The 15,778-nt window shown below is 43.8% G+C and overlaps 1 protein-coding gene across 1 annotated transcript in view; it reads right to left on the reverse strand.

Moving 5' to 3' along the window:
- Nucleotides 1-713: 713 nt before the first annotated feature.
- cerk (ceramide kinase) overlaps nt 714-15,778 on the reverse strand; it is a 35,189-nt gene continuing 20,124 nt past the window's right edge. Inside the window, exons 7-13 of the mRNA XM_062382743.1 lie at nt 14,664-14,738; nt 14,309-14,461; nt 13,003-13,108; nt 12,379-12,458; nt 9,244-9,449; nt 5,468-5,682; nt 714-2,912 (exon numbers count right to left, since the gene is read on the reverse strand). Of these exons, the coding sequence (XP_062238727.1) occupies nt 2,804-2,912; nt 5,468-5,682; nt 9,244-9,449; nt 12,379-12,458; nt 13,003-13,108; nt 14,309-14,461; nt 14,664-14,738 (944 nt within the window). The 3' untranslated portion in view covers nt 714-2,803. The remainder of the gene's footprint in view (nt 2,913-5,467; nt 5,683-9,243; nt 9,450-12,378; nt 12,459-13,002; nt 13,109-14,308; nt 14,462-14,663; nt 14,739-15,778) is intronic.

The raw sequence follows: 15,778 nt of genomic DNA on the forward strand, positions 1-15,778 counted from the left end.
GGTGTTGGGTTTCTCTACAATTTTTGAAGGTCTCAGCCCCCCATTTTAAGTGCTCTCATATGATTTATTTTGTGATTTGATGCTATACAGATAAAAGTGAGTTGAGTTTGCTGCAGCCTCGACATTTTCTTTGAAGTAAAGTGATCAGTAACAGTTTACAGGGTAGGAGATCTTATGGATATTGAATGGCTGCTCTGGCACTGCCTTTTAACTGTTGGTGAGGAACAGACATTTGCTGTCGTGGTATATTATGGCACCAGATTCCATGAGCTCCACTCACAGATTAAAAGTTTGATCATCCACAACCTGCATCATCATCGGGATCACTCTGACTATGGATTGATATTTTTGAACAACACGGATGCCAAATTCCGACTTCCCTTCTCCTTTGACACTTTTGCAATTGCCTGGCGGTATCGAAAAGAAGAAACAAGCTCCAGACTGTGTGCAGAATGAGCACAGCTTGAAATACCACTCCATCTCAGCAGAGACCTTTGATGTTTGATGTTCTTTAATGAAACATCTCGCTCACATCAGAGCACCCCATTAAATTCCACTCATACAGGGGGAGACAGAGAAAGAGTGAGATTGAGAAAGCCAGAGCAAGGGTGTTCTGACCTTTCTGTGCATGAGTGGGAGAGAAAAAGAAAAGGAGCGAATGAAACATCAGTGGCGTCCAACACAGCGTGGAGATCACACACAGGACAGAGAGACGCACTTCCGAGGCACTTTATTAAGCATTTTCATAAAATAGGTCAAGTCTACTTACATCACAGTATCTGCTCAAATCACAGTTTAATTTATGTGTTTTCACAAAGCACAACAAGATTAAATAAAAAACTTGTCAAGTTGAAATGCAAATTATCTTCTGCTAAGAAATCAGCGTATATTATAATCTTGACATTTGAGCTTTGTGAGCCTGGGTGGTCCTCATCAACGACTTTTACTCCACACAAAGTGAAACCAAATATTAGTTACTTTGAGTTGTGATACAAGATTGTCGTCTTATTATGAGCTGGGCTAATGCTAGCCAGATTTGTATAATGTAAGGACATGTAACACGTGCCAATGTTAGCTAGCCGAGTGGAATTGTTGTTTTTAATTGGCCTAAAATGGCAGAAAGGACAAACCAAACACCGGGTTTCACATGCTAGCACTACCTGTGTAGGCACCACATGTTCTCCTAACGATCTGGACTTTTTTCAGTTTTGCATTGTCAGTCCCTAATTGCTAAAATTCTCAAACAAACCATGCTGTAGGCACATGTTTGTGTGTGTGGACTTAAAAGCATCAAAGTGCAGATTGTCAAAAGCCAGTGCTGAAGGTGAAGCATCACAGACATTCAGAGTGAGTGTTAACTAAACTGGAGAGGATTCAAAGAGTGGACAGAGGTTTTATGGTGTTAAAAGTTAAAGAGCGTGTGTGTCTGTGTGCATTAGATAAACTGTGTCTGTGTGTGTGTGTGTGTGTGCATGTGTGTGTGTGTGTGTGTGTCTAGATACTTGTGGCAGTGTGTTGGCTGCAGCGAGAGAGCATCTGCAAAATAGCAGTCATGAGGCTAATTGTGATAAAACAAACTCAGCACATTGGCACTTTTGCAAACACATACACACACTTGTCTCTCTATAGTTGTGAGGACACTCGTTGGCATGATGCATTTCCTAGCCCCTTACCTTAACCTTAAACATCACAACTAAATGCCTAACCCTTCCTCTTAGCCTCCTTCTAACCATAACCCTAAAACCAAGTCTTAACCCTCTAACAGTCCTTTGAATTTGTAAGGATATATGGTGTTGAGCCGAAATTGTCTCACATAACAATAGATAGACATTCGGATGCTGACACACACATCTTTCATTTCATTTAGATATTGTTATCATAGAGGCAGTTCTATGTAGTTTTATGAAGCAGCAGTAGGAATAATAAAAGCGGCCACTGTCCTTCTGCAGGGACCTTTCTTCAGACACATCAAGACCAGCTTGACCTGCTAATTTCAGAGCCGTACAATAGATTATCTCTAGTAACATTATCAACGTATAGTTCTGGCTGATCCCAGGCGATGACTGAACTGCCGGTAGTTTCTCAGCCAGAGGGGAGCAGAGCTGGGAGCCACAGGTGCAGCGCAGCAGTGCTGAGACCCAGTGAATCACTTAGCAACCACTTTGCCATATTACCCAGAAGCCACCGGGGTCCTGTTAGTGTATTAGCAGGGTATTCAGTTCTTTTCATTAGTGCCCCCGGCTCATATCGGATTTTACCTGGGTGAAAAGAAAATGAAATATTTTTTGTGCCAAAAAGGACCAGCAGATTGCCTGCGTGGGTCTTTATGGTGCAGCCCAGGCATTTTCATATTATCAGTGTACTTCACAGGTATTTCTTTTAATTCATCCTTTTGCAAAGCTGTATCTCCTTGGCTGTCCCTCCTCTGTGTATAGGGTGAAATCCTATTTGGCTTCTCCTTGATGGCAGCGTGGAAACCTTTGTCTGATTGCTGTGAGTCCATGAATCCAGCTCAGCTCTGTTTCATGTGGCCGTGTGAACATCTAAACAGTCTCTTTGGATCTCCATCTTTCATTTTCTTATGGCTGATGGTGGCAGTTTTCCATCTTTTTTCTGGAGTTAGCTTTTTTCAATCATTCCGTCACTTCTACAGATAGTGCACATTTCCCTCAGGCAAACACACTGAAAGAGAGAGGTGGAGGCCACCATTTGGAGTTTACACTTATGTGATGTGCGGCTTTCCAGGACAACTTTTGCCAAGTTTGTGTTTTCCAGTGGCCCCTACAGCTCTCAGTCCACTCACTCAGTGTGTGTTTGGCTCCGGGGCCCACAGTGTGCAGGGGTCTTCCGAAACACACTGCTGCTGCTCCTCAATACCACGGGCAAACAGCCTGATCAGCTGGCACTGGACACTACAGAGAAAAAACACACACACGACACATAATTTAGCGTGACTAACCATCAACTTAACGACTGTGCTCATTGCGATGACACTTCACTGTCCATGTGGCGGATGCAAACGGAATGGAACGGCGCCCCTGTGGGATAACTTGACACTCAAACTTTAAAGTGAGACGGTCTTTGTAGTGTGTTAAGTATAAAGAGCTGACAGAACAGATGTTATAAATCCGATGGGCCTGATGTACTTCATTGACATGCATAACAGACCCTGATTCATACAAGTAAAATTACACTGATTTAAAACAGCAGTCAAAGTACAGTAGTGTTGTATCGCCTGTGGCTTTGTCTGGCACCTGTGTTTTACTGGAACACCTGTTGTTAACTTGCAGGCTTCAGCTGCGGTTGGAATAATGGAGTAGCATGATAACTTCTCATTTTCAGCTCAATGAGAGGTTTATTTCCTGTAATACATCATGTGGAACCCCCCAAAAGGCTCAGAACAACACGTTAATCAAAGTACAGCAACATATTTAGCGTTGGTGAAGCTCGTTTCATTTGTTTTCACCTTGACTTTCTCTTCCAAACATATGTGCAACTTCCCAAATAAAACTCTTCACCTCCTTCCCTCCTTCTTTCTGACTTTCTTTCTATTTCGCCCGGGCCATCACCATTAATTATCCGCACTCTGGCTGGCTCACTCTTAGAACGATTAGCAGAGCGGAAGAGGCAATAAAAGGACGGACTTCTGCTTTAATTAAAGGGGAGTAGCCTTTTAACACGGGGAGGGCCATTAAATTAGCCACATTACAGCGCCATGCATCATTGGCAAAATACAATGGAGCATGAAACAAATGATGCGTGGCTCTGCTGGTTGTATAGAGATCTGATAGTGAGGTAGGCTGAGGTGCGAACGGGGACAGAATAATGAGGAGTGGCTGGTTCCACCGCAGTGCCGGGATGATCCAGCAGAGAACAAGGAAAGGGTCTCTGCAGAGCTAATGGCACGACTGCTCTCATTCCTGTCTGACCAAGTAGGACAGCTCCTTCCTTACTTTTCACTGATATTCACTATTTAACACATTAATCCATGCATTTTGCAGGATTTAAAATCGGGCCTTGTTGTTGTTGTAGCATGTTGCTTAACACAACAATCACTACTTCGTAGAATTCTTTTTTTAGTAAAAACAGGAGGAAGCGGAGACACGTCGTCCATCTTTATTCACAGTCTATGCTCCTAACACACAGTAAAGTTATCTCAAGCGACACATGCCATGCTTTTCTGTTTTTTTATAGTCTATAAAGCTGCTCAACTGAAAACAATAAGAAAGAAAAACTTCGTTGTAGAGAATGAATGAGATCCCTGGCAGCCAGCAGTGGAAAAAAAAACAAGTTATTGTTACTTGTAGTGATGAATGTTTGCTCGTGTACATGGCTTTTTAACACTGGCACACAGAGGCCTTTTGCCTGCTAAAGAAAGGCACACTTCAATCATTTTCCCACCGTGCCTGCTTTTTCTCTGTATTTTGAAGCCTGTGACGAAAATGATGAGGCAGGCAGGCGGGCAGGATCACTCTGTGTGCACTGGCAAATGGCTTTGAATCTGTGCACATAATATTATAGAGGCGCTGTAATGGAAGAAGTATTGAAACACTCGCAGAGCTCATACCCATTGCATCACCATGGCTGGCTATTCAGGGTAAAGACTCTTCTTTTGGGTATTAGGCTTTAATGTTGGTTTAAATTGCCCTAAAATGTTACTGAGTGTCATGAACATAGGGAGGAATACACCATGTTCTATGTGCCTGGGAGCTCTGGGCTCCCAGGGCACTGAGGTAAAACTCACATTTACAATTTAGAGCCACACTTCTTTGGTCTAGAATAAAATCTCAATTATCTGCTATGAATTTCTGAAAATTGATGGCCCTCTGAAAATGAATCCTCACAATCCTCAATTATTTTGTTTCCATTATTATTATAATTATTAATATTTTTCCTTTACTTTGGCTCAGTGGCTGTAATGGTGCATACAGGTCTGTGGCCTACACCCTCCTCTGGATAGGGGACGTTTCCACATATCCATCTAAAAAGTAGCAAGAGACCAGATTACACTCATTGACACACAGTCATCTCAGAGTCGACTGAAGCTTCTAAGAAATCATGAACGTTAGTATTGTACCAAATCTTGCCTTAGTGGGCTGAGTTCCAAATCAGTCACTACTTAGTGCAGCGCTGCCCCAATTTTTGGTGAGAATCTGCATACCCAATACAATGAACTCATTGTATCCCGTAATGCATTGCGCTAATAGAAACTCAATAGAAGTCTGCAGCAATCAGAATAGTTTACTTTGAAAATAATTGAAGCTGGTAGCAGACTGTAAATCTATTTTGAAGTTGTGTTTTTTTTGGACCAAGTCCCATCCACTAACGTAGAGGAGGCAGGGTTAATGACCTATGCTTCAGCTTCAGCCACCACAGAGCAATTCAGATGATTTAACTTCACTTTGAGGGAGCTGTAATGTCGTCCATACAGCCTATGGTTTATTTGGAGAGTGCAGTTGTTGGTTACCTGACTTGGATGGCGGCGTGAGGCAGGATCTCCCCGTCGCAGCACCAGCTGCTGTGGGCTTTGCTGCAGGAGGTTGTTTGGACGGAGCACATGGGACCGGAGGGATTCTTCTCTAACTGCGTCTCACTCTGGTCCTCGAGTGAAACCGGCTCCTGGTCCCGCGGCAGGAAGCGAAACATCTTCACGCGGTAGACCTCCACGAAGGAGTGGTCAAACTGGGGGGAGGGAGATGGAGACAGATGCAGGAGTGGATGAAAGAGAGGAGGGGGATGGAGAGATGAACGGATGAAGGAACAGATGTGGCTCCAGATGGGGCAGAGGTTACAGACCCCAAGTCTCTTGAATGGTTTAAGGAGTTTTATTTATTTTGCGTTATTACCTTCGGTTACATAAATTATTACCTAAGAACTTAAGAATGTTTTAATGGTAAATTATGTTTTATCCCAAAACATTCTATTGAAAATTAGAATAAACAAATCTTGCATATGTTTAGCTGAATATTTATTCATAAATTCTATCTGTTAAATGAATATTAAGAATAAATAAAAGACTTATGTTACATTCACTTGTAACACGTGAAGGGGCATGATTTTCTGGAGCAAAAGCTAATTTAAGATTTCCAGTTTTGATGCTGAAAATTCTCAGTTAACGAAATAATTTTGACACATTATGGAACAGTCAGTCCATTTATGGAGCCCTCAGTAGCTTCCTCTGAATCAAAGCAAAAGATGTGATTTTATTGTACCGCATTCCTTCTATTCCTTATTTCATTATAGTTTTGGGAGGTTATACTTAAATCTCTGTCACACGTTAAGTGTTTTTATTCTTTATTTATTCTTTCATAGCTGAGTTTGTACTTGTTTTTAATGTCTCTTAATGTATTCTTCCTTGTGTTTTTTGTTAGTGAAGCACTTTGCAACTTTATTTTAAGAAGCACTATTACTACAATAATAATTATTGTTTATTTTTTTAATGTTTTTCTGCTTAATCTCCATTATTGGGTCTATGGCTCTACTTGAAGTCAGAACAATAAAACAATTGCATCATCACTGAAACTAAATCCATTAGTGTTCACGCTGAGCTCAGGCCGCCTGCAGAAAACAACATAAACTTTTTGAACATCTAAACGTCTAAACTACTTTATTTTATACACAAATCAACCCTGAAAATGGGCAGTGGACCATTTCTCTGAAATATGATGATTGCATTGCGCGGTAAACCGATTCCTTGGTATGTAATTTCCTTTTTTTTTAGCTCGCAATCTCCTGGTGAGAGGTAAAAATTTAATATCTCCTCCATTGTCTATTTCAAGGACTCCTACTGATTTTGTAATGAAGTGCAAAACTACATGTGGGTTTATCCTTCATTTCCGCTATTTACCAAAAAACAGCAAACAGGAGATCAAATATAAAATGGAAGGAGGGAGAGAGGAGGTCGGGATAAAGTTCAGGTGCTTTAAAAAAAACATGTAAATGCCAGAGGAGTGAAGAGTCGAAGAGAGCGAGGTGAAAATAAATTATTTTGTCAAAATCACCTTTCATCTCCCTCTGCGGCGCAGAAAGGTTCAGCTGGGTCGGCCGCACTCTTTTTTTCCAACTTCACGTTGTGGAACTTTCTCTCTATTCTCCTCTTTTCTCCTCCTACGTTCCCTCTCCCTCTCCTCTCCTCCTCTTCCTCCGTCGTCTCGAAAAGCGGAGTGACAGCCATTTATTTCACATCAGATCCACTTTATGACTGCAGCCGTTTTGCATTCATGCCGGTCGGTCTGCCTAAAAGGCTTTCTGACAAGGCCATGAATACGCTTAGTGGCTTCTCACTCCTTGTTTCTCTCTGCTTGGCTGGACAGTGATGCTGATATTAAGTGAACTCTGATGCAAAGTCCCGCTCCGCCCGCTCCTACGACCACTTGTCTACCGTTAGGCTGCTGCAAGGAAAGCAGCCAAGACATCCCGAAGCTGGAGTCTTTCTTAACTGCCGGCACCAGAGCAGGGATACTGAGATATACTGTGATCCCGAGGCAAAGGTTTACGATAAATCTCGTTTCTTTTTTCATGGTAAATCAAAAGTGTTGAACATGCTGGTGGCGCTGGAGTAAAGGTCACTGGATCTTCAAAATCTCACCATGAGTGCAGAATTAAATGGTCCTAAAAACTTGTATTATTAGTCAACAAATTGCAAAGTGATTTTAAAGTGAGTCACATGGAAAGAACTCAAGATAAGCTGCGGATATTCTCCAGAGGGGTTGGATGTGTGAGCCCAAATATCCAATTGAGAGGCTCCTGACATCTTGCAGAGTTTCTCCTACCGGCCCCCTTGTAAAAATCCCGGAGAATGTCAGGAGCTTGGACACTCGTGTTCACGCATAGAGCCCCTCTGGGGCATGCATGGAGATTATCTAGAGTTAGGTGATTGTAAAGTAAGGTGCAAATGAGCTCCAGAATATCTCTGGACTTTCTCCTGAGCAGCTGTGTGTGTGAGCACAAATGTTCTCTTGCCAGAGAACCTATAAAACACAATGTACGAATGGTTGTTGTACAATGATTTATCTTTTCTCCACAAGCCACCTGGAGACCCCCAGAAATCATTTTGCAGCTCCTGTGAGGGTCGGTAACCCTTTGTTAGAATCACTGCTCGAGGTGTCTTGTATTGATACAGTAACATCTTGCTGGTGTCTCTCGTTATTGAAATTTACTGTAATATTCAGTCATAAAACTGATTTAATGCGTCTCTGTAGCAGTATCACCTGGGAAAACTTCGTAATTTGACCTTCACCACGCAAGCTGGTAATTACATTCAGCGTGTCACCATTTCATGTCGTCTGGATGGAAGCAATCCAGGGACACGCTTCATGTCACAGAGCCGCATCCAATTTCCTCCAGTTAATACATTTCACCATCATCTGCTCCCGTTTCTTTAAAAACATCATCTCTCGGTTTTACCTGACGCCGAGGGTAAAACTCTTCCTTTTGATGCACAAAGTCGTGAGCACGAGGCAAAATGTTGATCTCAAAGAGTTTAAACTCACCTCAGGATGTCAGTGTTGGCTCAAAACACACTTTGCAATGCATTTTCTTGTACCGATGCAGCAGCTCAAATTACTCTACATGATTCTTCTAAATGGGATAAACTTTCCCGAGGACTTTCCTGAGGTAATAATTACTAATCACCAGACTTCCCCTGGTAATACTTGCGCTACCCTAAGAGGGCATTAGTCTGGTATCAGCCTGCTTTCTAGTATACAGCATATCCCTGATGCAGCGATTACCGGCGCCTCTCCGGACCCAGGTGGAGGTTATTTATGATACGTGGGAAGGCACAAGGGCTGAGGCATTTGAACTAAATTGAACCATAGTTGGTAAATTGAGCGGAGTCAGCAAACGGAGGTGCTAGCACAGCAAGCGGGCTCATTCACAGACTTAACGTGCTCTCAATTCATCAGCGCACAGATGGAGAAACTCTTGATGCCGAGCACTGAACTCTGCAGCAGAGGGGGCGATTGGTGGGGGGGGGGGTTTAGAAATGAAATCGTCTCAAAAGTTTTGTGGTTTTTGGAGAGATTCCTTCGCCCTTTGAAGACGGGGCTTCTTTTATCCCTGCTGGATCCAACTAATAATGAATTGACTGGCTTATTTCAGCTCTGAAATACGTTGCACACATGCACACAGCTCATGTGCTGTAAACTGCCATATGAGTTGGGGGGGGGGGCAAGCTGCAGATAGAGAATATACAGAGCGAGTTTAGGTTGCACATGTTAACAGCAGGGGCCTCTCTCCTACCTGGTCGTCTTGGTTGGTGTGTCGGAGGAGGTGTCTGAGGAAGTCCCAACGGGAACACTTCCTGACCAGGATGAGGTCGGTGGTGCCGTCGGCCAGGTGGGCGTACGGCGACAGGCCCTGTGGGCTGCGGGGACACGCGCAGCTCATACTGGCGGCGTTAATGGCGATGAACTTTCCACGGATCACACCCAAACCACTGTCGTCATCTGAAACAGGGGTCAAGGGTTATTATCAGTAGGACCATGTTTCCTATACATCTGTTCAACCCCTTTTAAATTCACAGTTTGGCTTAATGTGTCTGACGAGTTGATCCTGATTAAATAAATCTCGTAATAACAAGTATATCCACTTGTTTGATACCTCGTCTAAGGAGGTTTCATTTTTTTCTGCCTTTTTTATTTGTTAGTTATTAGGATAATAATAGTATTGATTCAGCCAATCAGAGAGCAGGAAAGACAAATGATGGCAGCCAATGGCATTGTCATTACCAAAAGGGTTTTATTACCGTGCTCTAGCATGGAGATAGAAACAAAATTCTAATGTATTTTTTGATGAGGAAAAAATGTAACAAACAAAATAATAATACAAATGAATATTAAAGCAAGTTTAAATATTAAAAAGTCGCCTGTGAGGTTTTTCAGCAGAAGGCAAGCTCCAAATAACTCCCTTCGCTTGAAATCAAATGAAATTCGCCACGTTCACACTGGGAGACCGGTGGGTTTGAAGCCAAAATAAATGTAAAAAAATTCAAGCGCTGCAGAGTTCGTCGGGCCTGGTCCACCAACCATTTACTAAGCTGCTCTCTTTTCCTGCAGCATTAAAGCTCCTCTGTCTGACACTGACGATGTAAAATGAAGAGAGCCGGTGCCGCAGCGAATATGCTGCACTGCGATTAGGACTTTACAGCACAGCACTCGAGTTCGTCTGTGTTTCGTATGTGAGACGTGCATACGTGTGTAATAGATGAGAGATAAATATAAACTACTAAATTCCTCTCAGCCTCCAGTTTCTGAAACCAATCATCTGTGTTCCAGCGGTTATTTGGTTTTGAAATCACGCTGTGCATTTTTTTCCGAGGGCTTTATGAGTCCTGAGGTTAAGTCCCAAGCTTGTCACAGTACGGCAGAGTTGCTGATGAGGCTCCATTAAGATCCAGATGTCTTGGCTGGAAGCCTCAATGCAGCGTTACCCTGGCGACGGAGCCCAGATAGAAACTTTGATACAGAAGCCGAAATGTGTTCTGTGCCAACACGCAATTAAGTTTGGGTGAGGAAGGGGCTCGCCCTTATCTGGAGATAAGTCGTGGAGATTGAAGACAGACTGCGTTCACTTCAAGTTGTTTTGTTGTGATTAGACGCACCCGTGGCCCCCCGAGTCTCAAGTGACAGACGCGATGGCTGCACTTCACAAATCGCCGCCCTGCTCCTCGGAGATTAAGCGACTGTTTACAAGCGACGCCGTATCAGAAGACACAGTGGCGTCACCCGTGGGAGCCGAGGCGCCTGTCACCGGCGTGATAGTCAGCGGAGTGAGCAGCAAAAAAGTGATCACAGACGTCCAAATTAGCAGCCGACTCTTTTTACAAGCCTCTCAAAGGGAAAATTATATGATCTCGCAAAGCAAAACGATTCATTACCTTTCCCCCTCATTTCGCAAAACAAACCGACGGAGGTGATAACGCAAACCGATGATAACAAGCCCGCTGAGGCTACATAAAAACAACAATATTCTAATTGGGAAGATGTGATTAAAGCAAAATAAAAAAAAATAAAAAACTCCCCAAAACTAAACAACAGATCCAACTGTGGCCTGCAGGCTCTTCATTAGCTGAAATGTTTCCAAATGAGTATTTGCTTTCGGGGGAGAGGCTGGGGCTCATTTGCAGAGAGAGTGAGTGTGTCGTGCCTCATTGATTTAGCAGTTGTCAGAGATTTCCCACGCCAGGAAGGAGAAAGAGAGGATCGCAACGCAAACAGCGGCGGTGGCGTGAGGCGAACCCCCCCCCGTCAGAGCCGGCAGAGCCAAATTTCATCCTGATTAGTGGGAGTCAGTCACACATCTCACACATTGTGCTTGCTTGAATATTTACACAAGATAACACACGCACACACATGTGCCATAGGAAGCCTCAGTTCCAGGCCAGGATAGAGAATTCTGGAATTAAACATCAGGACACTAATTAGAGAGGGAAAAGAACGCACGCACACACAGACACACACACACTCACACATACCCATGCACCCACACAGGAGTCAGTATTTCATCAGCCTCCAGAGGCTTGTGCTGCATGTGTTGATGGGTTGAAAGGATTGTAGATAATGAAGTGTGTGTGTGTGTGTGTGTGTGTGTGTGTGTGTGTGTGTGTGTGTGTGTGTGTGTGTGTGTGTGTGTGTGTGTGTGTGTGTGTGTGTGTGTGTGTGTGTGTGTGTGTGTGTGTGTGTGTGTGTGTGTGTGTGTGTGTGTGTGTGTGTGTGTGTGTGTGTGTGTGTGTGTGTGTGTGTGTGTGTGTGTTTGTGTGTGTCCCACGGTCAGAGGGGGGACAGGCGATGGATTAGGTGAGGTAATGTTGTCCTACCCAAAGCTGAGTGCGTACGTGCATGCGCACACACACACGCGCGCACCAGTCTCATTGAGGAACAAGTAAACTGATCAAGCAGGGTGAAGGGGGTGGATTATGGACATTTGGAAATCGATAGGGACACAAAAAACCCTCTGATGTGGGGGGGGGGGGGGGGGGGGGTGGTGTCGTGCACTGTCACTAAAATCGGTTTATATTTTCTCGTCAATAACTCATCAAGAAACTCATCAACAGTTTCAGCATGCTGCCAAGTGGGACAAAATAGCCCCAAAAGAAAATACTTTTATACACTTTTAAAAGAGAGCAAAATGCAAATCTCCCCTGGTTTGTGCGTGTTCGTGTGCGTGTGTGTGTGTGTGTGTGTGTGCGTGTGTGAAAGTAACTTCAGGAGAAAAGAAAGTCTTTGTGCAATTTTTCTTGTCTCTGCTTTGTTCTTTTTCTCCTCTCCTACCACAGGTTTCGAGATGCTCACTTTCACAAGCGTTTTATTCGTAATAGACAAAGAGGCAGAAATGATTTATTTGACACATTCCCAGGAACATCCCCCGAACTCGTACCTTTACCAGACTTTTCCTTCTCCGCTGACATCCCCCGCCGCTTGCCGTTCGACGAGGCCTTGCGCTGACACACGTGGCACCTGAAACATCAGCGTCACCTTGTTATCACAGTCATCGAACCATCAGCGCTCTAACAAGCCTAAATGATTCATTAAGCCGGAATGAATTGGGTCCATCTTTAACTGAAGTGCACTGTGCCTGCGTTTTAAATATCAGAGGGTTTTTATATCAGAGCTGCTCACAGAAGTCGAGAGCGCCCTTTGTAGCAGCACAGTCAAACCACTTTTTTATGGTGAAGTGAGCTGTCGGGGAACATGGCGTTATTTTTTTTACAGATTAATGGCTCTCAGCCCTCTTTTCAGTCGCCGTAACAAATGCAAACAATGTCTGCATCTCAAACAGAAAAAAACAACAAAGCACTTACTCAAGCAGTTTTCAGAAGAGAGCCAACGTGTTTTGGTCCGCCATAAATCAGTTAGGCTACCTGACACCGTAAAACTGGCCCATTTAAGCTCTGGCAGGTGCAGCGCTGCTATTGAACTACAGCACATCAGATAAGTTAGCACCTTTTGAAAGAGTGTCGGGAGGCGGCGGGGAAATAGATATCTGCGATGGTTTATTTACCCGGAGCGACACAGCAGCTCGTCCCTCGGGTTCCCCACGTCGTCCCCGGCGGGGAGGAATGAGACGGTGCCTTCGTAGCATTTGTGGCTCAGGAAAGTTTTCACCCCTGGAAGAAAAAAACACACAGTGTGGGCCACGGACTGCTTTTTGTATTTGACAAGACAATTAAGAGGAGAAATGTCATCCGCATAACCAACTGCAATACTCTCTATCGAAGCTGCTGTAAGTTAACATGTGTCATGTCTGGTTGTGTTTAATGCAGTCCAGTGGCCTCCTTCAGAAATGCAGTGTTGTGTAGTCATTTTGTCCTTGATTCACTCGTTCCGACACAGTTTTGGTTTTGTGTCCATAAATCCGTTTCATACACGGTGTTGTATACGAATCAGTGATAAATTCCTGAAATTCATATATTTTACAGATGGAGAGAGAAGGCTAATTTAGTCTGTTTTTGCAATTTCGTGATATCGCGACCAATGAAAAACCAGACCAATATGGCATTCTGTTATTGCTAATAAATCTATTAATATAAACAAATAAATGAATGTGACAATGAACTCTCCAACATTTATATTAAATAGTCATAGAATTCTCCTAAAATTGTCACTGCTGCGGACTAACAGAATCACTCTCAGGAGCCCCGTCTCGGCGCCAACACCCCTGCCTATATTGGGTTGTTGTTGTGTAAGAACAAATAAAAAAAGACACTATGAAATCTTATGTTTTAACACGGGTATCCATGGGGGAAAAGACATAAAATAAACCTAATGATTTTGTTGCCTGTTGCCTGTGTGCTTGCTGCTTTACAGCACAGTTAAATGCAAACTTTTGTGTTCATGCTGAGACACACTTAAGGACTTGTTTTATGCATGCGTTGATAAACAAGGCCCCAGGTTTCCATTTCAAGATTGTTTTTCTCCTCTGTACAGTTGGCCCCACTTTAATTTAGCCTGGTTCCATAACTGGCATCACAGAGTGGGTGCCTTTACACCACAATGTATGTGAGTATTTATGTGTGGCCCCAGTGCGAAGAGAAATCTTGGTGGTGGTAAGTGATTAAGGTGGTGTAAGTGAGTCTCACTGCAGAACTACACAGGAGTGAGAGCCGGAGGCTGTGTGTATTGTTTATATCTTTAATCCCCCGAATCCTGGACCTGGAGCGAGACCAGGAAGCTCCGGGATCAACTCCAGTTGTTTTACCCGACATTAATATAAGCAGGCGTGTGGTCATTAAAGCTCTGAGACCGGTGAGCCACAGCAGGATTAGCCTGGACAGTCAGTCGAGTTTAGAGAGCCGGGGCCCTCGTACCTGACAGGTCGTATCTGGCCGGACCCAGCCACCTCTTCCTCTCGCTGTCTGTCAGCAGGTCTCCGTAGAAGCCGTAGCCGAGCAGCGAGACCGAGTATCGGAGGAGGACGTCGTCGTGGAGAACCGAGCACACGTCCATCGGCTGAGTGTCACCTGGGGAGACAAGCCCAGTGGAGGCTGTGAGGTGGCACGTGGCTTTGTGGTGGTTAAAGCATGCAACTCAAACAGAAAGCTGCTGTGATTATCATCCACAGGTTGTTGTGACTTGTTACACAAACCCTAGGAGAGGGAAACAGGAGGCAACCCCGAACCCACTGAGATACACAACACGTGCGCTGCAAGCTTTTCTACTGACCCACAATGATGTGTAGAGCAGAAGTAACTGGATCGTTGGTTCCCACTGTGGCAAAGCAGATGCAATCGGTGGACCCTGGTGGACGAGAGGCACATAGGTCGATGGTTAGCGTTCCATTTAAGAAAGTCAGACGCATAGACTTGATTGTCACAAAAACAAACGTTCATTATCATTATTCATACTTATATTTTGGGTTATTACTTGAAAAGGTTTACATGCTCTAATGTTTCCTCATATTCCTCACATTTCTGCAGCTTCTCTTTTCAGCCTCTGTCTGATTGGCCAGTTGGCTCACTCTGTTGTGATTAGTTAGATCAGACTAGACCTGCATTATTTACATGTGGAAAATTTCTGTCATATGACATCACAATTATGCGAAAGTATTTGCTGTACGACTGACAAGGCTTTTCAAGAGCTTCATGAGCAGTGATTTCTGTCGGGGACTTTGGGCTTTATGAAACTGCAGACCTTTTCATCAAGTTTCATTTGGATAGTCTCAGCTTTACAACAGGAACATTTTATTATAGCTGTTGAGACACTTATTTATTTATGGCTTACTGCATTTTCCCCTGATGCTGTGTCAGTTTTGAATTTCCCCATCTCATCTTATCTGCAGAGAAAAAACATTCTCTCCTTCATTAATGTACCATTAGATGACCCATGTGTTTTTTCCTTGAAATGAATGTTTCATTCGACTATGTCAAGGTCTGGTTTGACTGGTTGGCCAATCCCAGCTTAGTTACAAGGATGGTTCAACTGTCATTCATGCTTTCCTTCCAGCTGTGCTGCAGAAGGGAAGTGAATAGGATGCAGGACTGATTCTAAAAATAAAAAAATGTTTTCTTGTTTTAGTTGATATGAAATTCTTATCATGAGCACATTCTTAAAAGAAGTCAGCGTCACAGTACAACTGCTGCCAAGTGAGAAATATTCAGTTGAGGGATTTTATTGTATTAAGCGGAAGTGAGGAGTCAACCAATCGGAGAGCTGCGGACCCCTGGGCGATCATCAGCTCCCTTCAGCCAGGAAATGAAGGATAAGAGTCCCGCCCCCCACCCTGGCTGAAATGCTCAGTTTGACATTAAATCTTTCAACTTGGGAGGTAATAAGGCTCC

Source organism: Platichthys flesus, chromosome 23 (genome assembly GCF_949316205.1).
Source record: "Platichthys flesus chromosome 23, fPlaFle2.1, whole genome shotgun sequence".
Lineage (NCBI taxonomy): Eukaryota > Metazoa > Chordata > Actinopteri > Pleuronectiformes > Pleuronectidae > Platichthys > Platichthys flesus.